General features: G+C 36.1%; 1 protein-coding gene across 6 annotated transcripts in view; it reads right to left on the bottom strand.

Annotated features, from left to right (window-relative positions):
• KCNU1 (potassium calcium-activated channel subfamily U member 1) overlaps positions 1-27,872 on the bottom strand; it is a 146,541-nt gene that overhangs the window by 101,287 nt on the left and 17,382 nt on the right. For 4 of the 6 annotated variants that reach the window (XR_013352962.1, XM_077849126.1, XM_077849127.1 and 1 more), the window contains exons 3-13: positions 24,863-24,924; positions 23,687-23,777; positions 22,424-22,535; positions 21,365-21,440; positions 20,186-20,261; positions 15,140-15,310; positions 14,142-14,233; positions 12,371-12,481; positions 4,652-4,757; positions 3,074-3,156; positions 1,877-1,946 (exon numbers count right to left, since the gene is read on the bottom strand). Coding sequence is in view for 5 of the 6 variants with exons in the window: in XM_077849126.1 (XP_077705252.1) it covers positions 1,877-1,946; positions 3,074-3,156; positions 4,652-4,757; positions 12,371-12,481; positions 14,142-14,233; positions 15,140-15,310; positions 20,186-20,261; positions 21,365-21,440; positions 22,424-22,535; positions 23,687-23,777; positions 24,863-24,924 (1,050 nt within the window). In the remaining variant the exon portion in view is untranslated. Of the gene's footprint in view, positions 1-1,876; positions 1,947-3,073; positions 3,157-4,651; positions 4,758-12,370; positions 12,482-14,141; positions 14,235-15,139; positions 15,311-20,185; positions 20,262-21,364; positions 21,441-22,423; positions 22,536-23,686; positions 23,778-24,862; positions 24,925-27,872 lie in introns of all 6 variants that reach the window. The other 2 variants (XM_077849124.1, XM_077849125.1) reach the window with 2 other exon arrangements.

Below are 27,872 nucleotides of genomic sequence, written 5' to 3'. Positions count from 1 at the left end.
TAATTTCGAATGACAACACTGCTAGGTAGAACATCCAGGGTTGGCAGTCTTTTTTATTTCTTTAAGTACTTTGAAAAGATTAGGTCACTCCCTTCTAGTCTGTGAAGATTTTTGCTAAAAAATCTGCTGGTAGTCTTATGTTGGCCACCTCTGCCTTTCTTTTTCGTTTTTAAGATTTTACTTATTTGACAGAGAGGGAGAGAGCAAAAGCAGGGGGAACAGCAGGCAGAGGAAGAGGGAGAAGCAGACTCCCCACTGAGCAGAGAGCCTGCCTCGGTGGTCAATCTCAGGACCCTGGGATCATAACCTGAGCCAAAGGCAAACAACCAACTGTAGCCCAGATGCCCTACAGTAGTTTCCTTATATATTACATCTTACTCTTCTCTCGCTGACTTTAAGATTCTTTCCTTGTCTTTAGCTTTTGACACTTTAATTATGAGTTTTAGACTAGGTCTCTTGAGTACATCTTATTTGGAATTCTCTGAGTTTCTTGGATGCGGATGTCTGTTTTCTTCCTCAGGTTAGGGAAGTTTTCAGTCACCATTTCTTCAAATACATTTTCTGCCCCCTTGCTTTTGTTTTCTCCTTCTGAGACTCATATAATGCGGAGGTTGGCCCGATTGACACTGTCCCTTAAGCTATTCCCACTCATTTCACTCTTTTTTTTATTTTTTGCTACTCTGATTAGGTGTGTTCCACTACCCTGTCTTCAAGTTTGCAGATTCTTCTGCTGCATCTAGTCTGCTGTTAAAACTCCTCTATTGCATTTTTTGGTTCAGTTATTAAATTCCTCAGCTCTGTGACTTCTATTTAGTACTTTCTTATATATCCCATCCTTTTGTTGAAGTTCTCACTTTCTTCATCCATTCTTTATGACTGTTTTGAACTTTCTGTTAGGTAAATAATTCATCTCTGTTTCACTAAGGTCTTTTTCTCAGGTCTTATCTTATTCTTTCATTTAGAAAATATTCCTCTGTTTTGTCATTTCCCCTAAAATTCTGTATTAGATAAAATAGCCACCTTTCCCTGTTTTGAAGAAATGGCCTTGTGTAGAAGTTGAGCCTTATCATTCAACCCTGCCATAGCTTCTCATTGTCTCTCAAACCTTTGTGACTGTTTAATTAGCCTAATTCATTTTTAGGGGCTCCCAATAGTTGAGATAATGCCCAGAGCTGTCAGTGTCCCAAAGAAAAGGATCTCAGCACCTAGATTCAGGTGGATTGGAAGTTAGACTCTCAGGCAGCAACTGTTGAAATATGAAACTATATTTCTTTATGAATTTACATTTTTAAAAATATTTTATTTATTTATTCATGAAAGACACACACACACACACACAGAGAGGCAGAGACACAGGCAGAGGGAGAAGCAAGCTCCACTCAGGAGGCCTGACATGGGACTCAATCCCGGGTCTCCAGGATCACACCCTGGGCTGAAGGCAGTGCTAAACCACTGAGCCACCTGGGCTGCCCATGAATTTACATTTTTAAGTGATTTTTTTAAAAAGATTTATTTATTTAGAGAGAGAGCAAGCACAAGAGTGGGAAGAAGGGTAAGGAGAGAGGGAGAGAACCTTCAAGCAGACTCCCTGCTGAGAGCAGAGTCTGATGTGGAGCTTGATTCCAGGACCCTGAACTCATGACCTGAGCCAAAACCAAGGGTCGGATGCTTGAATGACTGAGCCACCCAGATGTCCCATTGTGATTAACAATCTTAATGAGACTCCAAATTTCATCCATAATTGGAAACAACTTTTTGAGTGCAGATCTATAGGTCTATTAATTATAGAAATTAATAAGTTATTTTACTTAGATAGAGTAAGTCATTTAACTCCATAGACTGAAAGAGGAGGAAAATAAATAGGCCGGAATCATACCTTGTTATGGGATTGAAGTATCTGTATGATGACTCTGGTACTAGGGTAATAGTTCTTGATAGAGAGAACCCTACATGAATAACAAATATGCTCATGAGTGATGTGCCATATCCAATAGCTTTGCAATAAAATTAAATTCAGAATTAGATTGATGTGTGGGTAAGCATAATAAAACAACACATAAAATTCACTGCTATGCTGTTTTCTAAAAATGTTCTGTTTAATAGCATACACAGGAAACAGTGCTATTGTTTTAGTGATTTAATAAATGAAATCTATGATATAGTCAGCTCTTGATACTAGGAGACTCTAGTCTTCTGAAACCAGTTCTTGAGGAGGAAATAAACTGTTTCATGTATTTAAGCCTTCAAACTCAAACACATTAATTACAGGAAAAGCAGATTGAATTTCTGTCTATAACTTGAAGTAGCTCATGGACTGTCTTGTTGAACTTTCTCATTATACATATTAAGAAACTAAGGTCTGGTTCATATATATTGTATTATTAACCGCATATGTTCTCAACAGCTTATTGCTATTTGTAGAATCACCTTCAGTTACTTATGTTTATTTTGTTTTGGGGACTAAGAATTCATCTGGGTTAGGCACAATTCCATTGCCATCACAATGATAGTTTGAAGCAATTAATACAAGTGAAGGTCCCACTCACAGATAGCTCATAGTTAAAGATGGTCAACACCAATTCTAGCCATCTTGATGACATTTTCCAATCATCACAAGCATGTTATACCAAATGATATACAATATTTCACCAGAACTACTGGAGGAAAACCCCAATAAGTCAAGTCTACTAACAGAGCTCACCAATTACAAATGGCATCTTTATTTTTGGTGGGTTAAAGATGTTATTTATGATGGTGTTACCTGAACAATTAGTTATCAGTTATTGGTATGCTTGCTTTTTTTTCAACTTAAATAGTTATTATCCATATGAAACTTTAGGCAAGTATGTGGAGAAACACAAAGATACTCAGAATACTCTATTTTTACTTCCTTATTCATACATCTCCACAGCCTTTGGGAGAAAAAAAAAGGCATAAACCTGGACTATAATGAACCTAGTCCTATAAGAGATGACATCTTTTCCTATTTAGTCCAATGCACTAGGCTTTATTTTAAAAGAGGAAAAAATAAAATCAGCATTGAAGAATATAAAACAAAGTGTCAGCTTCTTACCTCATAATGTTTGAAGTGTCTTCAGCATGCAAATCACTGCACAAAGGGTTAGCTATAATCAGACATGCTTCTGCAGATTCCACCTATTCTTCAAGGTTAAACAGCAACCATCTTGTTACTTACAGGGGAAATACTCTACTGTTCCCCCTTTGGGTTTTCTTATGTTTTTTTTTTTTTATAAATTTATTTTTTATTGGTGTTCAATTTGCCAACATATAGAATAACACCCAGTGCTCATCCTGTCAAGCCCCTCCTCAGTGCCAGTCACCCAGTCACCCCCACCCCCTGCCCACCTTCCCTTCCACTACTCCTAGTTCATTTCCCAGAATTAAGAGTCTCTCATGTTCTGTCACCCTCTCTGATATTTCCCACTCATTTTTTCTCCTTTTCTCTTTATTTCCTTTCACTATTTTTTTATATTTCCCAAATGAATGAGACCATATAATGTTTGTCTTCCAATTGACTTATTTCACTCAGCATGCTACCCTCCAGTTCCATCCACGTCAAAGCAAATGGTGGGTATTTGTCGTTTCTAATGGTTGAGTAATATTCCATTGTATAAATGGATAAAGAAGATGTGGTTTATTCCTATGGTTTTATCATAAAATTTCCCCTAAGAAAGAGAACACTCTTGAGAAAGAGTTGTAAAAAGGATGTCTTTACATCAGGATGAGTCCTGTAGATGCTGTAAGGGTTGGAAGTGCTCTGACAAAGATGCAAGACTGCCTTAAAATGGGTAAAGTGGATACTTATGTTTTTCCTGTTGTCCAAAACCAAGTTTTTAAGCAACTACTTGTATATTTATTTGCCTTTCAGGACAGCAAAGAATAGAGGAACTGGAAGTATGTTTGGTTCAAAGTAAGCAGTCATTCAATATCTATGGATTCTGAATCTTAAGGGTCTAGCAAATTATTGAAGTGGCTCTTGTAATACTGAGTTGTGGGAAAAAGAAAGATTATTCTGAGTCTATCACTTTCTATTTCAATTCTCTATGTTGACTATAGATTTCTGATCTTAAAAACTGTAGCCTTTGTTTATATGAGTCTATGAAACCTAAAACATGAGAGGAAACTGGCTTTGATCTTAATTGAAAGCTGTCTAGATGGTTGGACTTTGCTCATTATTTTTCATTCCAATCTTAATGGGATTTCTGCTATTTTCCTTAATGTTTCTCCTATCAGAAGGCACATCAGTGTGTTTAGAAAAAGTTGGGAAATCTGTCATTTGGTAATGATCCTACTTGGTTGGGAAGATTAAACACACTTTTGCTATCCATAACTTTTTCAGATTTCTTAGACTTATAAAATAAAACTGCACTAGACAGAATTTAGTGAAATAAATAAATGTAAGCATAGGCAAACAGTGAGTTCTGCTTGATATCTGTCAAGGAGGAATTAGAAACCAATTACTACATTTCCTTTATGATCAGTTTTTAAAATTGAGGAAGTCTTATTTTCTTCCAATTTAAGCATCTGGAGTAATACTTTTAAAAGAGCAATATATCTTATCATCTTAATTGTTGCAGCTTAGGGAAACTAAAAGAAGAAGAAAAAAAAACAAAACAAAACTAGTTCTTACCGCAACTCGTCTCAGATCATCCCACTTAAGTGCAGATCCAGAAATAAAAGTTGTATAGGCCATGTTGCACTTAAATACAGTTTCTAATTCCAAAGAAGGAGGGACCCTGGGCAAAGAATATAGTACCAAAGATGTAAAAAGATGCCTGAATTTGGTTTAGAGATTGTTATATCTTTAACAGAACTCCTAATCTCCTCTAGGAAAACATCCATCCTCCCTTACTAGTCCATACTGGTCTTATTTCAGGCATGGGCTTGAAGATCAAGCCTAGTCAATCACAGTGAGAAGAAAAAATACAAATCAGGTTGATGCCCCAAAATTTAAAAAAAAAAAAAGGAATTACTAAGGATGAAGTTCAGTATAAAATAAAAACATTTCGATTATTCAAAAAGATATGGCTTTTTAAAACAACAATGAATTTAATGAAATAGCTTCTAAATATATAAAGAAAAAATTAACAAAACTAGAGAGATTTAAATTGATGACTGACTTGTCATTGTCATGAGAGATTTCAACACATCTCTTAATTACTGATTAAGCAGGAAAAAACCATCAATGGTTTCTAAGTCCTTTTTTTCCCTTCATTAAGGTATAACTGACAAATAAAATTGTGAGATACATAAAATGTATCATGTGATAATTTGGTATGTGTATATATTGTGAAAGGTTTCTTCCCATTAACTTAATTTTCACATCCATCACTTTACATAGTTTTGTCTTTTTCAGGGTAAGAACATTTAAGTTCTACTCACTTAGTAAATTTTAATTACACAATATAATGTTTTAAGTTTTAATCACCATGTTATACATTAGATCCTCAGAAATTATTCATCTTAAGACTGGAAGTTTGTACCTTTTTACCAGCCCCTGTCTTGTCCTTTCCCCATATCCCAGCCTAGGGCAACCATCTTTCCACTTTCTGCTCAATGAGTTTTTTTTTTTTAAGATTCCAGGTATAAGGTAGCACACAGTATTTATCTTTCTTTGTCTGGATTTCAGCATAATGCCCTCCAGATTCATCCATGTTGTTGTAAATAACAGGATTTCCTTTTTAAGGCTGAAAAGTACTCTACTATGTATGTATGTATATATGTTTGTATGTGTATGTATGCATGTATAAGGAAGTATATGTATACACAGTATGCATATACACACATGTGTTATATATATGTATTTATATATATATTCATTCATCAATAGACACTTAAGTTAGATTGTTTCTATACCTTGGCTATTGTGAATACTTTTAATTTTTTTTGAGAAAACAAATATTTATCAAATTACTTGACAAATAAGGAAAGGCTCAACATACTACAAAAATTAATTGTCATACATATTATGATCTCTAATCACAATATATTTTAAGTTAGAGGTTGATAGCAAAAGAATAGACTGTTTAAAGTCACATGGGTTAGGAGGCAATTATAACAAAGGATATAAAATTCTTAGAAATAAATCATGTTGCAAACACTAAACATCTAAGCTTTTGGATACAACAAATGCAATGCTTTAAAGGAAATTTATAAACCCAAAGAAATAAGAAGAAAATAAAAATAGAAGTGCAAAGAATGAAATAGAAGAGAAATATGAAACAAAGAAGAGCAACAAAACCAAAAGCTATATCTTTGGGAAAAAAACAACCAATAAAAAACTAATACAATAGGCAAAGCTGTAGTAAAATCAATGGGGAGAGAGAGAATACAAAATTGCAGGGAATCGAATTCAATATATTGAATGAAGAAGATAAAATACCTACAGAAAAGTCAAGATAAAAATAAGAGTGAGAGAATACAGCAGATAACCAAATGCAACAGCTTTGAAGATTCAGACGAAACAAATTACCGAAAATATATCTTATCAGAACTCACTCTAGAGGAGACAAAGCCCATATAGTCCTAGTACCATTAAAGAAATTGAAGCCATAATTTAAAATCTTTTAAAACAAACTAAAAGCAGAACACACACATACACCAAACAAAAATTTAAATCCACCAGTTCTAAATGGTATTACAGTATCTTCTACCATACTTTCAAACATCAAATTATTCCATTTTCATACAGTGTCTTTTGAAGATATTAAAAAGAGGGAATAGTCTCCAGCTAATACTACAAAGCCAAAATAGCCATAACTTCAAAACTATCAATGTAATTTACCACATTAACAAATTAAAAGTGTGTGTGCGTGTGTGTGTGTATATATATATATATATATGTAAAGAGAGAGAGAGAGACACCTCAGATGCAAAGAAAATGTTGATGAAAATATCTTTACCCAGTTAAGAAACACAGCTCATAGTGTATGAGGAATAGAATATCCTTAAGACCACAAAGAATATCTTTAAAATAAAAAGGATGTCCATAATGACAAAATATTAGAAGAGTTTTCTTTGTGAGAAAGAAAAGATATAATTGCCAATTTTTTTTGCTGTTATATTTGATATCTCATCAAGTACAATAATAAACTAAAATAAATTGTACACAGGATTGGAAAAGAGAAAATAACTGTCTTTATTTCAAAATACTATTTACATAGAAACCCCTAACACCACTATAAAAAATGATTTAAATAATGGAAATCGAATAATATGGATAGATAGAAGATTAATATACAAAAGTCAATTTTGTGTTTTATGCCAAAAGCAAACAACTAGAAAAAGTAATTAATAAGACAGAATTTCCAATAACATCTGAAAATACCAAGTACCTAGAAATATAAACAAATATAAAATATCACATTATTATTGTTTTATGTTGTATATTCTCTAAGCCTAGTTATCTGGCTCTTCTGGAAGTTTTGAGAGCTATATAATTACTATTTATACATTTTTTTTCTGCTTAATTTAGTCATAAATAATTTTGTTGCACGCCACTAGGTATCCTGACTTATAGGAATATAAATTAATATTTTACCCTTATGACAATTTATATCATATCTTTGATTTTTTTCTCAAATAACAGGTAACCAAAGAAATAAAAGTAACAATTTCTCATTTTTGCTTAAAATTTTGCAAGATTTTTGTGGCCTGAAATAGCAAATTGTTATTTCTTGAAATTCCTTGGCTTGATTTGCTCAGTTGGGTTTCTTTTTGGCTCCATGCAATTTTGTTGGAGTCACTCATATGTCTGCATTTACCCGGAAGAGCTGGCACATGGATGGGCCTCCCCTCCATCAGAGTAGGTGAACTTCTATAATGGTTTAGGGCTCCAACAGACTGGATGCTGAAGCTGCCAGGCCTCTTAAAGGCTGGGCCTATAACCAGCCCAGTCACTTGTGTATATTTTAATAAGTTCAATTTTAAAATTATTAATATTATTAATATTTTAATAAGTCAAAATGCCTGTCCAGTTTCAACAGAAGGGTGAACAGACTCTACTTTTGTTGGAGGAATATTGGCAGACATCTTCTAAAACACTCTTCGACAAGAATTCACATCCCTCCCCTGGACAAAATATCCTCATTTTGTCTCCCCAAAGTTTTATTTCTTTTTTTTTTTCTTTTTTTTTTTTAATTTTTATTTATTTATGATAGTCACAGAGAGAGAGAGAGAGAGGCAGAGACACAGGCAGAGGGAGAAGCAGGCTCCAGGCACCGGAAGCCCGACGTGGGATTCGATCCCGGGTCTCCAGGATCGCGCCCTGGGCCAAAGGCAGGCGCCAAACCGCTGCGCCACCCAGGGATCCCCAAAGTTTTATTTCTTTAAAGCATCAGCTTAAAGTCCTGGGTCTTGTCATCTACATTGGGTCTAGAATGGGTCTCCTCAGGCACAGCTCCTCCTCATCTGATGACTATGACATAGGTAGACAAGTCATCATCAACTCAATGCCCAGCATACCATGATGAGCAAAGATAGGAAAACTAGAGCAGACACTCCAAACCAAACGATGCGAGGGGTTACCAGATGGCATATAGGAATGACTGGTCCACCAAAACCGTGAAATTATCTAAGCGCATATTATCATGCCCCCTGATTCAGATGTTTTTGATTAGGGGCCTATTATGCTCTCATGAGTCAATCCATTGTTTTTCTCAGTTCTTGTCTTTGCCCTCTGACCCTATGATCCCCTTATGTTTGCCTAAAAAATGGCCCATGTTTGTCCCTGAATGACTCTCTCAGCCTAATTTCTGCATCTGCTGAGTTGGGAGCCCAGAGGCATTTGTTTCCATTGTGAAGTCTCTTTGTCCCATTTACTCCAAGCTGGCAGTTAATTTAGCAGTAATTTAGTTAATTTAGCAGTAAAATCTTCTTTAAAGCTTTGATGACTTTCTATAAATATTATTCAGGTACATGCCCCCAAACTCATACCCTTTGGATTCCTTTGGAGACAGATCTCTATTTTGAGACTGTGAGAACTTTGGGGAGAATGTCCTTCAGCTTCATAGAAGCCCTTTTTATACCCAAGAAGAGCATCTATAGGTCACCACCTTAACTTTCCCTGGGGTTTACAGCTGCACCTTTGATTGGATACTGTCCATTTAATTAAGGTAATATCTTGTAGCACCCTGGATTTGATATTTTTACCCCCTGAGGTCATTTACCTCTGACATTCTTTGGCCAGCTGGAGAGACTGTTCTGAGGCTTCTATATTTCGTTTAGGTTCTGCTTGAAAACTAAAAACTTTCTTTTTTACCTCTATTTTCCTACAATATCTCATCATACATGATTATACTGAAGCAAAATGACACTTATCATTCTTCCAGGAAATTTTCTGGAAGCCACCTTCCAAAAGCCACCTTCACTATCATGCTATTTTTTGGTGACATTGTTACCAAAATTGTGCTCTTCTTCTTGCACCCAACAGCAATTGTCCCCACTGTTTTTCTGTCTTCTGCCTACCACCTGTTCCAAGGAGAAAGCCACATTTTGACTTTTGTTATGATGGCAGCCCACTTCCAGGACCACATTTATATCAATTATCTCTTTCCACAAAACAAGCCACTCTGGAACTTACTGATCTAAAACAAAAACAATATACTATTGTCTCTCTTATGTGATCGGAGCAGCCGACAGCTGGATGAGCCTTCTCCCCAACAAGTTACTCTGACTCATCACAGGATGGCAAAGGGCTTCAAGACAGTGAAAGTTGAGACTGTCAACCCTCTTAAAAAGGCTAGGCCTGAAACCAACAAAGGGTCATCTCTGTGGCATCCAATTTATCAACTCAATCAGAGGCTAGCCCAGATTCAAAGAGAAGAGGAAGAGACACCATCTTTTATTGAGAGGAGCAGTATGAATATACAGTAAGAGAAGGAAACGTTAATAGCTATGTTAAAGAAGGACGCCTAGGTGGCTCAACGGTTGAGCGTCTGCCTTTGGGCTGACTGCATGAAGCCTCTGCCTCTCCCTTTGCCTGCGTCTCTTCCTCTCTCCATATGTCTTTTATGAACAAATAAATAAATAAACAAACAAATATTTTAAAAATAGCTATGTTAAAGAAAAATCTACCACAATTGCAGATTGTGAGGAAATATAATGGAGTAGTGAGAAAGAAGGATTAGAAGACTCTAATTTAGGGGTATCTGGGTGGTTTAGTGGTTGAGCATCTACTTTTGGCTCGGGTCATGATCCCAGGGTCCTGGGATTGAGTCCCACATTGGAGTCCCTTCAAGGAGCCTGCTTCTCCCTCTGCCTATGTCTCTGCCTCTCTCTGTGTGTCTTTCATGTATAAATAAAATAAAATCTTTTAAAATATTAAAAAAAAGAAGACACTAATTTAGATTGCTTGAATTAGCGGTAGGGAGTACTCTCTGAGTGCTGAAGAATAAGAATAAACTGGTCATATAATAGTAGGAAAAGAGCTTCTGAGAAAAAAAGCACAAATCATTAAAGTAGCCTCTCTGAGAAGAGACAAAATATTAACTTTGAATGGGGTTGTGATAGTGGAGATGAAATGATAGAAATAGAATTAGTATTTATTAAGGAGACAAAATTGATGATCTTGATGAAAGTGGACACAGGGTTTGAGGAAGAGAGTTAGCAAAAACAATGCTTCAGTCTCTGTTTTAAGGGACTGCACTAATAATGTCTTATTTGCTGAGATAGAAAATGCCAGTTTCTTTCCTTTATATATATATTTTTTATTTGTCTTATTAGCTGAAGAGAGGAGTTTACTTTTGAAAAGGTTAAGTCTGAGGGCTTTTTGAAAGGAGATGGGAAAAAAATAAAAAATAATAATTTAAAAAAATGAAAGGAGATGGAAATGAAGTCTGAGGTGGAAATATCCAAGAAGCAATTAGTTGTGTGAATATGGAACCACAGAGAATGTCTGGCAGAGGATATAAATTTTAGAGACATCCAGAATTATAGGTAATTGGAAAAATTCTAGATGAATTTTGCATCATTTAAAAATTTCATTCTCTTGATAAGTACCTATAATAACCTACATTAGTCCATGAAAATACAGAAGTAAAAACATCTAATGATTTCCTTTTCTGTCTCAACTGGATTATAATTATTAGCCCTTTATTACTAATTTTAGCACTTTTTAAAACTATTTTTAAAAATAAGGATTCAAGTAATATGCAAATTACTGAGAAGGCAGGCAGGCAATGATACTTTAACAGAACTGTTGGCTGTCCCTAAATAGCACCATGAAAGAGTTCAAAACACTTATTGGTTATCCCATATACAAGAGCCCAAAGTTATAGTGGACTGGGAATTCCCTAATGTAAAAAGTACAAAATGTTAAGCATAAAATGTGTGAAGGTTGAAGTGACTCCATATACAATGCTGTATAAGATCAAAATGTCATTTCAAATCTGTCTGACTTATTTAGTGATGTGTGCATAACTGATGAGCCACTTGGAGAAAATAAGGAAGTTGGTTCACAACAATTTATACAAAATCAATTCCAGAGAGCTTAAGGACATTGCTTGAGGGTATTGCTTAATTCTAGAACAGAGAGGCCAAAGAATGCCAGATGTCAATATGAAAGAGCCAATGGATTTTAGTGCATGTAAATCCAACACTCTGTACTAAAAAAAAAAAAAAAAAAATGCATGCACACACACGCACACAAAGGCAGAGAGAGAAAAATATTTACAACATACAACACAAAAAGTTTAATATCAAATACATAAGACTGCTTAGAAGTCAGCAAAACAACAGATAGCCATCCTCGTAGAAAAGAAGATATGAGAAATGAAAAGACAAATTCCTTCATTCATCAAAAAAGAAAACAGTCAAAACCTAAAAATTTTTCAGTCTCAGTAGGAACCAAAATTGAAAAATAAAACAATGAGAAACCATTTTGCCTACTGAAAAATCTTTTTAAGTATGCATTTTCCAGTGTTTCACAAAATAGTTGACCTGGATTCTACTTGTGGAAATGTAAGCTTCATAGAACAAAACATCATCAAAAACAATACTTTCTGCACCTACTTGAACTCACATTTCCAATTCTAAGAATTAACAGCATAATAATTATAAAGTACACTAGACGTGCACATTTCATGGCCATATGTAATAATAATAAATATGGAATACTTTCCTAAATGATAAGAAATCTCTTAGACAATGTTAGGACATACACAGAAAAACATCAGGCAAGATATATTCCAAAATATATCCCTGGTCATAAGATTGCCTTTTCTTTTCTTTTTGCTTATTGTTATTTCCTAATTTTCTATGAATATTGCAAGGGCAATTCTCTTCCATTAAAAAAATGCACCCATATTTCAATTGTTAATTTAGTGCTCATGAACTGTACAGATACACTTACTCTCCCAGAAAAACAATCTCGATGTTGATTTCCCCAGGCTTATACCGGAGAAAATTTCTCAGGAAAGCAGTCACACTGTCAACTGTAATGTTTCCACAGACCACGATGAACCTAGGGAGCAAGACTATGTGAGGTGGATCATTGGAGGAACAGAAGTATCTTGCTGTCAAGACTTAGATATGGACAATTTGCTTAAACACAGTTATAAATCCATCTGGTATTTGAATTACCCAGATTTTTAAAATAGAAACGCTGAAGAATTCATCTCCAATAGAGAAAAGAAATGTCAAATTTCTGTAGTCCCAGTTCACCCCATGTTGGGGTATGAATCCAAACATTTGAATTACACATACCTTTTCAGGAATACAATAATAACTATCATAATTGCTATATTTTTCATAGTTGTTATAACTTGTAATTGACTGGCACATGTGTTACTTCACTTAATTTTTTTCACTTGATTCCTGATTAGCTGATATAATCTTTTTCAAAGGAACAACAGAGTCTCAGCATGGTTCACTGATTCTCTCATAGTCAAACAAATGGCAGAGGTGGCAATACACTCTAGATCATTTTGGTTTATCTTCCACATTGAAAACTATCTAGTCCATACAAAAAAAGTGAGCCCAGTGGAGAGATATCTAGGGCAGGTGCAAAAATCTATGCATGTAACTTTTACAGTGAAAAATTGCTGTCAATTTCCTTAGGTTTCCTTCATTTAAAGAAGCTATTTTTCCCTGTATTATTCATTTAAAGAAACTGAAAGTGTACATTTAGCCTAACTTAATTTTAAATTTTTCAGACTTCTTGGGCTACTTTGGCATATGTTCCACATCCCTGTCCTGCAATAAATTGGGTCAGACTTTGGCTTATGTAGTTCATTTCATTGTTTTCAACTCATTTTTATTATTATTATTATTAGTAGTAGTAGTAGTAGTAGTACTACTACTACTACTACTACTACTACTACTACTACTCTCCCCCTCAGACTCCTAGGTCAATCTTGGTTTTCATCCAATTATGCTAAAAGACCACTCCAAGAAAGTTTTTCACTGTACTTGTTTCCTCTATAGCCAATCAAGACAAAATAAAAAAGATTGGCTTCAAATTTAAGATCTCCAATTCATTCTCTCCTCCTTAGATGTGAAAACCATAATGGAAACTGAAGTAACACATTACAGAGAAATAGGGTAAGAAATAGCACCAACTCTGTTTCCCTTCTGGAACAGGTGGTTGTGACACAGACAAAACAGGTGATCTATGAAGTGTTGTAGAAGATGTGGCAATTGTTATTCCACCTAGGAAACCTCTGCCCATGAACGAGCCCCCATGTGGTATAGGGGGGTTTGGGCCAAGATAACAGAACTGAAGTAATTATTTTAAATTTGAACTGTGACTTTAATTTGATCCATTATGTGAAGTTAGCCATAAGTTAATCACATGATTAAAATGAATAGGACAGTTAGTAAAAGATGTATCAGAATAGTTGGTGATAAGAAACATAGAAATATTGCCACAATCAATACTTGACAGGGAATGGCAACATTCTCTTGTCATTTTAGTTTATTTACTAAGTGCTAGGCATCTATATAGCAGTGTTTATCAAATAGCAAATATCTTCTTATGGTATTTATTTTAGCCCAACTCTGTTAACTGAATGAAGGACCTTGCCGATATATTCACCTAGGCCAGACAATAGGTGTTTAGAAAGGGATATGTGACTAGTAGGAATTCTCAAACTGTAGAAATTATACTTGAAAGCTATACTTACTTCTTCCCTTTGACTACTTCATAGGAACTGGTGTATTTCCTCTTGTTAGCAAAAAGTTCTACCATTTCAGGTATATAATTCGCAAATAGGATCTAAAATGATCAGCAAATAAAATCTTAGGTGTCGTTATTTTCTGATATGGGGGGAAGGAAGATGCACAAAACTTTCTCTTATCTATGAGGGATGTGACTGTGAACTCTCTTTAAAAGGCAGACCATTTTTTTTCTTCCTTACTTCAATCTTTGGATTTGGTTTAAATTGAATAAAGTGCTTTGCAGCATTCAAAATGATGAAAGCAAAGACAAGCAGTAAGGCAACCTTTTTTCCTGCCCATTTTGCTCCCTACTCACATCTAACTGCCTTTCTGACCCCTAGAGCTGGTACTACTTGAAGCCTTCGAAAAAATAAAGCATGTGGGACACAGCCTTTCTCTCCAAGGAAAAATGACTGAAATGAGGGAATGTAACAATGGACAGAGGAATATCACCATAGTGGAATGGAGAATTCTGTTAATGGTTTTTAAGGAATTGAAATTCAAGTCACTAAAAGAAAAGGAGGTTTCCTTTGCCCATGACAAGTGCAGATACTCACATATCTGAGGTAAAATGCTCCTTCAGAGAGAGCTTATGCATTTGGTCTGGAAATAACAGAATTTTCTTCAAATCTAATCTCAAATGCCCTTCTTCCTCTTTGGAAAAAAGACTGATGGGCAAAAGATAAAGGAATATAGGGTTGCCCAATTCAGTGTAGAGGCTAATAAGGAAAGTCTGTTCTCCTTTGTCTGTTATCCTCATGTTTGGCAATCAAGCGATTACATCATGCTCTCCAGGGGATGTGGTTTGGGAAATATGGGCTCTTAATATCTTCCATTTTCATTTGACATCTGCTCTGAATAATGCAACATTCACTCTCAAACCTATATTGCTTTATTTCTCACCATTAACTACATGTTTTTGGTTTATGTAGCTATATTCAAAGATATTAAAAATATTCTTCACCAAACTCCCCAGAGTGAAAAACATGATGAAGGTCCGTCCTAGGGATGTCTTGGCTACCACATCTCCAAAGCCAACAGTTGACGTTGTTGCCATGACCAGGTAAATAGACTCAAAATATGATATATTCTGTGAATTTCTACCTTTGAGCCAGGGATCACCAGAATTTTCCACCTGTCCAAAGAGAGGAGATTCAGGAAAGATCTCTGAATGGAATCCAAGGGAAAGTTTATAAAGAATAGGCAAAATACTGCATTAGTTTCAGTTAATTCAATCCAAATGAAGTATTAAGTGATTCCCTGGTTGCACTAAAAAGTTTGCAAAGTTTGGGTAGTTATTGTGAGTCTTGTTTTCCTTTATTGTGCTGAACTCTGAGAGGACATGGTAGCTTGAACCCACATTTGGAGGGCTCCATGGGACTGGCTGCCCATATCTTTTTCTCTTCATCTGGGCAAGTAATCACATCCAAGAGGCTCTCAGCCACCCCAAAGGCTCTCAGATGGATTAATTATTGTTTATTCTTATTTTTCACTAGCTCAGTGTTATCATTAAAGAAGAAGCACTTAAAAAAAAAGAAGCACCTACATAAGCACTTCATTTCAATGAGCTTAAGCACATGAAGGCTAGTGTCTAAGGAAGAACAAACAAACAAGTTTTCCAGGTTATTCTGCCCTCAAAACAAAAAATCTTTTCAGTGATTAAGAAAAAACTGAAGAATTTTTCCTCTGATTTCTCCCAAATAATAATTATATAATGTATAAAATTTTGTTTTTCCATTTTTAGACTTCTTTTCCAAATAGCTTACATATTTCCTTGCTATTCTATTTTTATTTATTGCAAAAAATGATAAAATGTTAGATATGACTGAGGAAAGTAGATTTTTTTGTTTCAGTGTTCAGAACTAAAACAGAAATTAGAAATAATATAGTTCACTCAAGTATTTGATCACTTTTTTAAAGTGACTTTTTCTTTTTTTTTTTTTAAGATTTTATTTATTTATTCATGAGAGATACAGAGACAGATGGAGAGGCAGACACACAGGGGGAGAAGCAGGCTCCACGCAGGGAGCCCGATGCAGGACTCTATGCCGGGACTCCAGGATCATGACCTGGGCCGAAGGCAGCGCTAAACCACTGAGCCATCCAGGGATCCCCTAAAAGTGACCTTTTCTTAAGTCTATCTTTCAAAAAATATTTTATTTATTTATTTATTTATTTATTTATTTATTTATTTATTGAGAGAGAGAGAGAGAGAGAGCAGGAGTGGGTAGAGTGGCAGAGGGAGAAGCAGACTCCCCAATGAGCAAGGAGCCCAATGTGAGGCTTAATCCCAAAACCTTGAGATCATGACCTGGGCCAAAGGCAGACATTTAACTGACTGAGCCATCCAGGTACCCCTAAGAATGAATTTTTCTTAAGTTTGATTAGTAAGTTAAAGTATAGAATCCTATAATACCCTACTCCAAAATAAGAAAGGGATCGTATGTCTTTATTTAACTCCCATGGCTGGCAGTGGATTTTGTTGCAAAGTCTACTAATCTGCTTCCCCTAACTTCTGAAATCTTCACTGTTTTCTAAGACTAGTGTATTACAATAAAACCAGTCTAAACCACACAGATTAAGTCATATATATGTATTTAGTCATATATATATAATATATGACTATATATATGTATATTCCCACAGGATTAAAATTGTTGCTTGCGACAGTTTCAAGATAAAACCCCATAGTGTCTTTTACAGCATCATCTCAGGACAGGGGTTCGATCCTATTCTGGCACAACATTTTGTATAAATTAAAAGTAAATTTATTTCAACCTGGAAATCTCCTTCACAAGTTAAGTCACCCTTTAAGGTTTAGCTCACTCTCTTTGGGAGTGTTTAGTGTTTCAACCACCTTCCCTCCTTCCCTCCCCGCACCTTTCTAAGATCTGACAGCCTCCTGCTGGTCTACTTGTCCACTTTGCTCTTCCTCCTAACCATGTGAGCATAGACCCATCAGTCCCAGATGGAAAATAAGCTAAAGTTAAGGTAAAGGATTATGGGCAAATGTCAAGATATCATTTTTAACTCCATATTGCAAAATTAAAATTCCATGTTTTAAAACTTCATGTTGTTTAACTTTGGATGAGAAGTGCTATAGAGGAGGACACAAGGATGCTCTTCAATTTCCTCTTACCTCCCGACCATTTGCACAAGTTATGTCATCTTTATATTGTACCCGTACGTGTAGTCCAACCATAATTCCCTCGGTTATGCCTTAGTCTACTTTTAATTCATTCAATAATGATCACCACTACTTTATATCATGGTTTCCTCATTCCTGAGTTCCTAGTTTTGACTCATCTCCTATGTGGTTGGATTTTATCACCAAGATATATTTTTAGAAGGGACTCATGGGTGTTATTTTCTCTTGCATACTTAAAATGACAGGATAGGCTATAGTTCCACACAACTTTGCAGCCCCTACTCTATCACCATCTGGTATTCCTTGATGTTGATGAGAAATCTGAGGCTAGGTTCATGTCTCCCCCTTATATAGACATTGCTTTCTTCTGCTTGGCTTCTCTCCTTATTTTTGAAGGTCAGTAAACTGCTCCAAAGTATGATTGGAATAAAGTTTCAGGTCATTTTTCCCAGGACATAGTATACCTTTTAACCCATAGATTCAAGACTTTATTTTAAAGCATTTTTCTGGTGCCATTTGTCATGTCCTTTTCTTCAGAAACATTAATCTTATGTTCAGTTGACATTGCTGGAGGAATTTATTCTTTTTTTCACATCAGTGTTTTTGCTGCAGTCCTGTCTACCATGTTCCTAAGCATGTCTTTGTCACATTTATTAATTTCGGGTCCTTCTAATGTAGTTTTCAGCTCTGGTAATATTTTTCCCTCTTTTCTCTGATATCATTCAGCCCATTTTTCCAACTCCTGCTACTGTTTAATAATCCTTTATTTAAAACCTTATGTATGGGATGCCTGCGTGGCTCAGTGATTGAGCATCTGTCTTTAGCTCAGGGCATGATCCCAGGGTCCTGGGATCGAGTCCCACATTGGGGTCCCTGATTCTCCTTCTGCCTACGTCTCTGCCTTTCTCTGTGTGTCTCATGAATAAATAAATAAAATAGTTAAATAAAATAAAACATATGTATTTTCTTTAAATTAGGATTTTTAAAGTTTTTCTAGCCTTTTATTTGTATTTTTCTCAAATATAGATTTATTTTTCTTAACTTCTCCTTTGTTTCTTTGGACAAGTTATCTTATAATTGTTCTTAAAACTGTTATATTAAATAACTGTTATTATACTTATGTCTCTGTGTCCTCCACCGCAGCTCCTTGTTATTTTTGACAGAATTTATGCATGAGCATCATCCTGATTTCTTTCTGGTTAATACTTACCTTTTAATGGCCAAAATTAATTGGCTAATTTTTAGCCAAAGGCCAATAAGTATATGTAAAGATGGTGAGTTCGGACAATTAATAGCTTTCATTTGGCTTTGTCATTTCAAATATCCTCCCAAGAAAATCTGCCATTTTCTTTGCTCTTGGATGTAACTCTTCTAGGTTTTCAACATTCCAGACGTTGGAATGCCTTACTGTGGATATCCTTAAGTCATAAGCCATTTGGTTGCTTCTCTGTGTTGCTCTGCATGCATCCTTCACTGGAGGTCTCCTCACCTGGGTGACTAGATGCCCAACAAGGGCGCATATTCACATGCTTAGAAAGGTCCAGAAAGAGACTTTGATTCAAGTGAGCCTGGTGGAAACTGTGTCCAGCTCAAGAGCATGTGCTATTAACAGGGAGTAACTAGTCTTCAACGAGGACTGTTGGTGGCCTCGGGAGAGTGGATTGCCAGAACTTTGTATTTTCCCAAAGAATACAGAAACTTGAGTTTTTATGTGAGCTCTTTATAAAAGTTAGCAAGAAAAAAATATATAACAGAAAGTACAAACTAATTAGGTCAAATAAAATAGGTCGATAGGCCACATTCAGCCTAAAAGCCCTACATTGGAACTGCTACTGAAGACAAAAACATCCTGGTACCATGGTTTCTCCTATAACACTCTGTTGCCTACCATTCTGTGATGACCAGCAGGTCTTCAGAAGGACACTGATGATTGCTGCTCTCATGGTGAGCCCATGCACCCCACCGCAATCCTCTAGACACAGAATCTGCTTGTCCTACTGTGATTTTCTCTCTGGGCAATTTCTCTCCTGCTTAAGGATTGAGGAGGGATGTGGCTGGTTTCAGATTTCTTGAAGGTTCATACCATAGTTTGCATTTGGTGTTTGACATTTTGCTTGTCAGCTGAAGATGGTAACTATTTTTTTTTCTTTTTTATCATTAGTGCTTTAATTAATTTTGAAAGAAGGACTCAAGTGAAAAGACTCCTGCTGTATTTTTTTGTTTTGTTTTGCTTTTCTCAAAGACCTCTGCTCTTAAGATCCTACTTCAATATGTGCATTTTTAATGACTTTTCCTCAACTGTCCTCAAGCAACAGAGTCCATAGAAGGAGTTAGCTCCTTCTTGTTGAAACCTATTTATTATAATGCCCATTATGTGAGCTAAGAATGAGCCTTTCCTGCAGGCAAAGGAGGCAGCTATGTATGCAGATTGATTTTAGGAGATCTAAGAAAGCCCCAAAGCTCCCCTTTGCAACTCACCAATTCCTCTCCCAAAACTTTTCAGCTTTATTAGTGTGAAAATCTCTCACTGCCTTCATTTCTTTGACTTTTTATTCTTTAGTAAAATGCGGAGACCCCTATAAAGATACAGCAATAAGTTTCACCTATTGCTTATACATTGGAAGGGTAAGCTTGTTAGATCCTTTCCTGAGAGTAAGTTTTGAAAGTTGGAAGACAGAACATAGATGCCTTGAGTGCAGGAAACATGTATTTGTGAAAAATATGGGGTGCAGAAGAACCAGAAAGGGGAAGTAAAATGATAAACCTCACAGAGTGAGACAGGAATTCAGGTTTGCCTGCATTTTTTAAAGAAAAGAAGTTTATGCTGACCAGCAACATTAGAGAGCTTAATGAGTTGCTTACCAGGTGAATGAATCCTGCAGCAGTGAACCAGGTACTGAGGATTATTGATAATAGTTTGGAAAGCTTCACTGAATTGCTAGAGGAAGAAAGACAAAAAGCTGTTGGGGTAGAAGCAACGGTACGTTTACCTGGGAACATTATTAACAATGTGGGATCCCAGACACAACCTCTGATCTATAGATCTGCATCCTCTGCTTGATTCATATAAACATTAGAGTCTCAGATGCCCAGCTCTAAACATACTGGGTCATACACATTTGCCCCAAAACTTTACACTTTGTTATGATATCCACTAGCCTGATATTATATTGCTTTTAAAAATATGTGTGTATTGTCATAAAATAGATTTGCTAGATTGTTACACTGTCTAAAGTAAAAATAAGAAGTGCAGTGCCCTAGGAATACAGAGCATGGGTTCGTAAAAGGAATTTTGAGTGGATCACAGAAATGTCTCATATTGCTAACCTCATACCAGGATCTTTGAGTGAAGGGGATCAGACAAGCTTCTGTTTCCCAAGTAAAGCTCTAAAATTTAGCTGAAATCTCTGTGGTTTTAAGGTAGGGCCACCTGTTACACCAGAAAAGCCCAGTCCCCACTGTTCCATAACGCATGAACACTTAGCAGTGAAATCCACCTGGCCTATAAAATTTGATGCTTCTAGGGAGGATGTAGAGGCATGGAGATTTTCAGTGGGTAACATTAAACCGAACTGCTTAAAACTTTAGAAGTATTACTGCTCAAAGGTAGTTTGGATTTTTTTTTTTTTTTGAGGCATTTAGGTGGCTCTATTTTTGTAAGCAATTTCACTGCTGCTACTGGGCACCTCGTGCTCAGAAATTGTCTTAACATTCCTAGACAGAAGAGATGTGATTCAAGATAGCAAGTATGTAGAATCAAAGCCTCTGGATTACTTTTAAAATGTTTTTTGAGGAGAGAGACAGAATTAAAGTCTAAATGGCCTTGTTCATTGCAACTCTGCAAAACAAAGTAGAAACAAACTTTCAAGTGATTGCAAACTTCTCAGCCAGCATATGATGTTAATACAGTGGGAGGGAAGGAGTTAATAGTATCTTGGGAGCTAAAATTCTGATGGGAAATGAGTTGAAGGTTCAGTTTACATTTTAATTCCTAATCCAAACCAGCAAGTTAGCAGGACTTAAGGCAGGGCTCACATTTACCTGGTTCTGATGGCTCGGAGAATTTGCAGGATTTGAGGGAGTTCTAGCAACCGCAAAGCTCTCAAGAACCTTAAACCTACAAAGCAATCAAAAGGAAAAATCTGCCAAAAGAAGAGGGTCACTTCTGGGAGTGGTCTGGGTTATAACACAATTGTGACTGTTCATACTCTTCCTCTCTGAGAGATGCTGAAATACAACAGAACACTGCAGATTTAAGAGCGTGGCCTCTAGTTCAAATCCTGGCCCTGGCACTTAACAGCTGGTACAATCTAAAGCAGTTCCCTTAACTTCTCTAGTTCCTCATCTGCAAAATGGGAATCATAAGTACCTACCTCATGGGGCTGTTGAGCTAATAACACAAAACATGTGGAAGCGTGGCTCAAGTATCATAAGCACCACTCAACACTTCACTCAATTTAACTGCTCTTCAGAATAGACAGTAAATTACTCATAAACCACTTAAACTCCTGACTATAGAATCTCTAAGATCTGCTCCTCAGCCTTCTTCACATGATGTTTTGCTTTATAATGTTGGATAATTCTAACAGCAAGGAATATTGGTAGGTAATAGGTAATAATAAAGAATTCCATAAAAAGTGATAAAAGCCACATGCTCATGTGCTGTTCATACATCCACATTAAAGACAAAAAAATAATTAAATAAATCTCTAACATGTCACAGCCTGTCTGGATATGATGATTTACAGCTTTTAAAGACCAAGGGAGGCTTTTCATTTCTTCCAGTCCATGTGGAATCCCTGCATAAAGGTGCTGCAGGGGGATGGGATGTTTGGGCTTTGCCTCTGAGGGTGTGGATGAGCCAGTCCATAAACAATAAACAAACACTGTCACGTACTGTGCATCAGCTATATCACCAGGCTGAGGTTAAAAAATTAATAAATTCTGAAAATATATTACAAAACCATATAATCATATGAGAAATATTTTTAAATAGCATTTAGACTTTAAAGGAAAATGAAGGATACTTGTGAGTGAACATAAAGGATTCTTTTTTTTTTTTTTTTCAGAGATTGTTCCTGAGTCCCACAACACACTTACCCAGCCAGTTACTCTTCAAATAATAAGAAATAAAGGTTGGTGGAATGGTAAATATATCCACAATTGAATTCATCTCCAACCAGAACTTGATCTTGTCATCCGCTGCCACAAACTATAATGTAAGAAACACAAAACTCCAAATTCTGTTACCCTCAACATTTTTCAAATGAACATAAGAGTAGCTTCTTTCAGCTATATTTCACTCATCCACAGAAGCTTTGATCTCATTCTATTATACATATGTATTTATAATATATATATCTACCTACACATATGTACACTTAGCTATATAGATGAATATATATTAGTATAGATCCACTTCTACTGTCCTTACATCTATAAGTGGGTATTCAATAAATGAACCCATTTTACTCACCAGATCTCAACTCCCACACTTCAGAATGAATACTTTGACCTTCCCTACTGCTCCCGGAACTTTCTGATATATATTATTACATAGATAAAGCCTCTTATTTGTGAGTAATGAAGATTTAGGAAAAAGTACAACTGTCTGGAGGCCTGGCTGGCCAACCCTGCTGTCTGAGCTTCCCTATTTAGATTGAGAAAGTAAGCATTTCCAGAGGGAGATTACTGTAAAAAGAGGTTGATGGTCTGTGTGGTGAGAGTTAAGTTTTGAAGGAAGGTCACAAAAATACAAGTTAATATATATGCACACACAGAGACACTGTACACACATGTATATATACACATAATGTATATATACACATGGATATATACACATATACAGTCTCTGATAAGCATCAGATGGATAAATACAATGAAATCCAGATCTAAGATGGATCTTCAACAAGTGCCTGTGGAATGAGAGAATTATTTAATAAATGAATGTAACAAAAATGAAACAAAGATATGTACTTTATACAGTTATATGGCATATTTGCCATCAGTGGAATCAGTGGAGCCAATGGCAGTTTCAGAGGCTATTACTCAGGTTTGCTAGCTTGTGGTTATTAGCAAAGCCTTTTCAGTTGTAGGTGGGAAGCCCATACGGAGGACAGTGTGACAGAGTGAGGATATTTAAAAGGAATCATTTCATTTTCATTGAGATTTTTGGCCTAGATACAGCTTCAAGTGCAAGAGAGAGTTTTCATGTCTCTTTTTACATTGGACAATTTGGGCACAGACTGTCTAGTTTTAGAGCCTGAAAACATAGGCAGATTGTACAACTAAGGCACATACAGATCTCTCTGGGTTGCACCTGTTGTGTTCATCTGTTTACACCCACTCTCCATAGATACTTACTCTCAACCCAAAATAGAAACTAAAGAACACATTGAAACTCAAATCAATAGGGATGGTTTTGTCTTCGTAGGAAGAACAGCTTCCAACAGGGCTGGAAAAGGAACAAGAGCAATTTATAAAGATGTACATTTTAAGAGCTCTGACTATATAAGACCAAATAAAGAGAAAGAATAGACTATGTTCTAATTATTTACCATGAATGGTTAATTCAAGACACTTAAGTTCACATCTTAAGGAAATTACTTTTCTCGTGGGAAGAGGTATATACAAACAAAACCATGGACTGCACATGTCATTGAAAATAACAGAACAATTACCTGTTTTTCTTTTCATAGAGTTTATTGGTTCTATTTCTGTTTTATCAATGAGGAGTCAGAGGCATTGAGATTATGTGGCTCTTCTTGGTTGCAAGACCATCTACCCAGGCAGGACATTTTGGCTTCTGTACCCCTCTGATACAGAGCTACTCTAAGCCAAATGGATTGATCTGAACCCAAATTTAAAGACATTTCCTAAAAAAATCAGTAAGGAGTTCACAAAAGAATGACTGCTAGTTTCCCTAGGATTTCTAAAGTTACCTGATTTCTGTGGCCCTTAATCCCAATTTTACTGCAGCTGGAAATCCAATGTAATTCCCAGCTGATCAATGTGGAGTTCATATTAGATTGGGTTGTGTCCAAGAAACCATTCTAACTTGGGCATAGAAGAGAAAAGCTTTAGAGAAGAGCAAACAATAACATACTCCTTTATCCCAAGTGAGCTCTAGCATTTTCCTTTTTCAAAACCATCCAAAGTTGTTTGAAATCTATGAGAAACCCTGAAACAGCTATAGAACTGCTGTTTCAACACTTGAGGACTCCAAAGGCATAGAACACCCTCCTAAGTGGTCCAAGGTTGGATACCATAGCTGGAGGCTTCTAGTCTCAGAGAATCTAGAATAGACCTGTGTACAGCACCCCAGCCCCTAGCAATGCATGATGATAGGATACAGGGGAAACCCGTGCATTTTTCTGTGGAAATGTGTATAGTGCTTCTTGGGGAGAACACTTATCTTTTTTATGAGCTTGTGTGTGTGTATGTCTAGAGGCATGTTAAGCATTACTCTTAACAGACAACTCCAAATTAGCTGACAACATACTGACATAGCAGACAAGGGTTACTAGTGATTTTACTTACTCAGAAGAGTTGATGAAATAGATTATAAGAGACCCAATGCTTAGTACAAACACAAGGATCACCTGGAAAGAAAAAAAAAAGAAAAACAAGGACCAATGTACAAATCATTTTATTGACATATAAATAAACAAACCAACAAAATTGTGTTTTCTATTTTAATCTTGCCTATATATACATAGCCATTTTTTCATGCATTCATTTTTCATGCATTCATTCATGCATTTATTCATCTGCTCAAGAAAAACTGTTTGGACTTTTACTGGGTATTCAAGAAATGACATGCACCCACTCATTTAACTTATATAATTTTAATTCCCATACACTTTAGAATAAACACTTTGGCCCTCCTACTGTTCATAAAGCCTTCTGATCCCAAGAAGTCCTATCATTTATTCATTCCTTCACTCATCAAACCTTTATGGAGTGCTTAATATGTGTTATACACTGTATTGTGTGCTGGAAATGAAAGCCGTTGTATATAGGCTCTGGACTTGAATTGCCTATGATACTGAAACAGAAACAGCCCCAATAGAACCATCTAAAGGATAGTCAAGATTTCGACAGGAGGGAGTGTGCTGTAAATGAGGAATAGAAAAGGAGTGCATTTAACATGCCAGTGTGCCTGGTTTGTGAAAGAAGCAGAGCTGGTGAAATGTAATCAGAAGTTTACCCCTTCAAGATCCTCTAGGCATTTGGATGAAACTTTTGAAGCCTCCATGAATTTTCAGGTAAACTTAAGGTAAACAAACATTCCTCCAGTAATTTCTAATTTTTAAGCCATTTGTTTCTTTATGTTCAGTCCAGTGTATTGGTAATACTAATAATAAAACTGAATTTTAGTTACAATTAAAGCTTTACTCCCTTCCAGCTCAGGTGTTCCTTGAGGAGGTTCCCTGTAGTGGGAAAAGGATCAGTTTCCTCCCTATTAACCGTCTTTGAGTTTTTATTTCTATTTGCCCACTGACTAGGTTAACTCTGGCCTCTCTAGAATGGTAGGTCAGTGTTGGAGAATGAATAGAAGAGGGTGGTCAGAAGAGGAAATGCTGGACTTGACTGCAATTAGATAACCAGGCTTTCACCCTGGAGCTCTGGGAATGAGAGGTATTTAATGTTTACTTGTATGGGCCATCTCACTGCTCTTTGGAAATACCAATTCAATTCATATTCAGATTTAACAGAGTATTTTTTTAGTACCCATCATGACCCAAATATTATTCTGGTGATTGGGATCAGTGAACAACATATATGAAGATCCCTGTCATACATCTAGACAATAAATAAAGACAACTAATATGTAACTTGCATGGTATGTTAGAAGTTACATGCTAGGAAAATAAAGTTAAGCAAAGTAAAGGGGATCAGAAATGCAAGGGCAGTGGGGAGAAGGGTTGCAGGGGGGGATAATATGTAATCACTAATGTCTCATTCGCAATTCCTTTGAATTGGGTGGAAACATGTTTTTGAACTGATTGGTCACGACTCTTTTCTCAGTACACCTCACATGCCTTCTTCTGCTGGAACCCATACCCCTCCAGATGCTTACTTGAGGAGGTAATAGAAGACTCACATGTGACCCAAATCTGGCCTCTGGAACAGTTCAAGCTTTCTTTGCCCCCAAAATAGCAGAAGTACAGATTATCTTCAGTGTGACAACTTCTGCATAGAGTGGCTAGCCCAACAGCCCCTCATCAGAAATGAGCCAGTTGTCAGTCCTCTTGTATCCCCAGTGTTCCAAGAGATGCAAACTGAAAATTCTGAGCAGTACCCTGTAAGCCTCTTTCCTTAGGCTTGATGTAAGAAGAAAGCACTCCCACACCTCTGACACAATAGAACTTGTTCCAAAACTCCTCTTTTATTTCTGACTTCTATTTTTTTTAAAGTTTTTATTTAAATTCCAGTTAGCATACAGTGTAACATTAGTTTCAGGTGTACAATGTAGTGATTCATCACTCACATACAACACTTGGTGCTCATCATAAGCACACTCCTTAATCCTGATCACCTGTTTCACTCCCTCCTCATCCCCACATCTCCCTTCTGGTAACCATCAGTTTGTTCTGTATAGTTAGGAGTCTGTTTCTTGATTTGCTTCCTTCTCTTTTCTTTCCCTTTGCTCATTTGTTTTGCTTCTTAAATTCCACATATGAGTGAAATCATATGTTGTCTTCCTCTGACTTATTTCACTTAGCATAATATGTTTTAGCTCCATGTCATTGCAAATGGCAAAATTTCATTCTTCTTTATGGCTGAGTAATATTTCATCCATTTTGTGTGTAAATATCTATACACACACACACGATGTTATATATATATAATATATATATATTATATATATATATATAACATCATAACATCTTCTTTATCCCTTCATCAGTTGTTGGGCACTTGCACTATTTCCTTAATTTGACTACTATAGGTAATGCTGCTATAAATACTGGGGAGCATGTATGCCTTTGAATTAGTATTTTTGTATTTTGGGGATAAATACCTATTAGTGCAATTGCTGGGTCATAGAGTAGTTCTATTTTTAACTTTTTGAAGAAGCTCCACACTGTTTTCCAGAGTGGCTACCCCAGTTTGCATTCCTACTTAAAGTTCAGGAGGTGTCCCTTTCTCTACATCCTTCTCAGCATCTGTTGTTTCTTGTTAGTTTTAGCCATTATGACAGGTATGAGGTGATATTTCATTGATTTTATTTCCCTGATGATCAGTGATGTTGAACATCTTTTCATGGGTCTATTGGCCATCTGTATACTTTCTTTGAAAAAAATGTCTACTCATGTCTTCTGCCCATTTTTAATTGGATTATTCATTTTGGGGGTGTTGAGTTTTGTAAGTTTTTTAAATCCCGTACCATGATCAAGTGGGATTTATTTCTGGATAATAAGGGTGGTTCAATGTTCACAATTCAATCAACATGATACACCACATTAATAAAAGAAAGGATAAGAACCATATGATTGTTTTAATAGATGAAGTAAAAGCATTTGACAAAGTACAACATCCATTC

The sequence above is a fragment of the Canis aureus genome, chromosome 15, assembly GCF_053574225.1.
Source record: "Canis aureus isolate CA01 chromosome 15, VMU_Caureus_v.1.0, whole genome shotgun sequence".
Lineage (NCBI taxonomy): Eukaryota > Metazoa > Chordata > Mammalia > Carnivora > Canidae > Canis > Canis aureus.
Note: the sequence above shows the minus strand (reverse complement) of the source record. Positions and strands in the feature narration are given on the sequence as shown.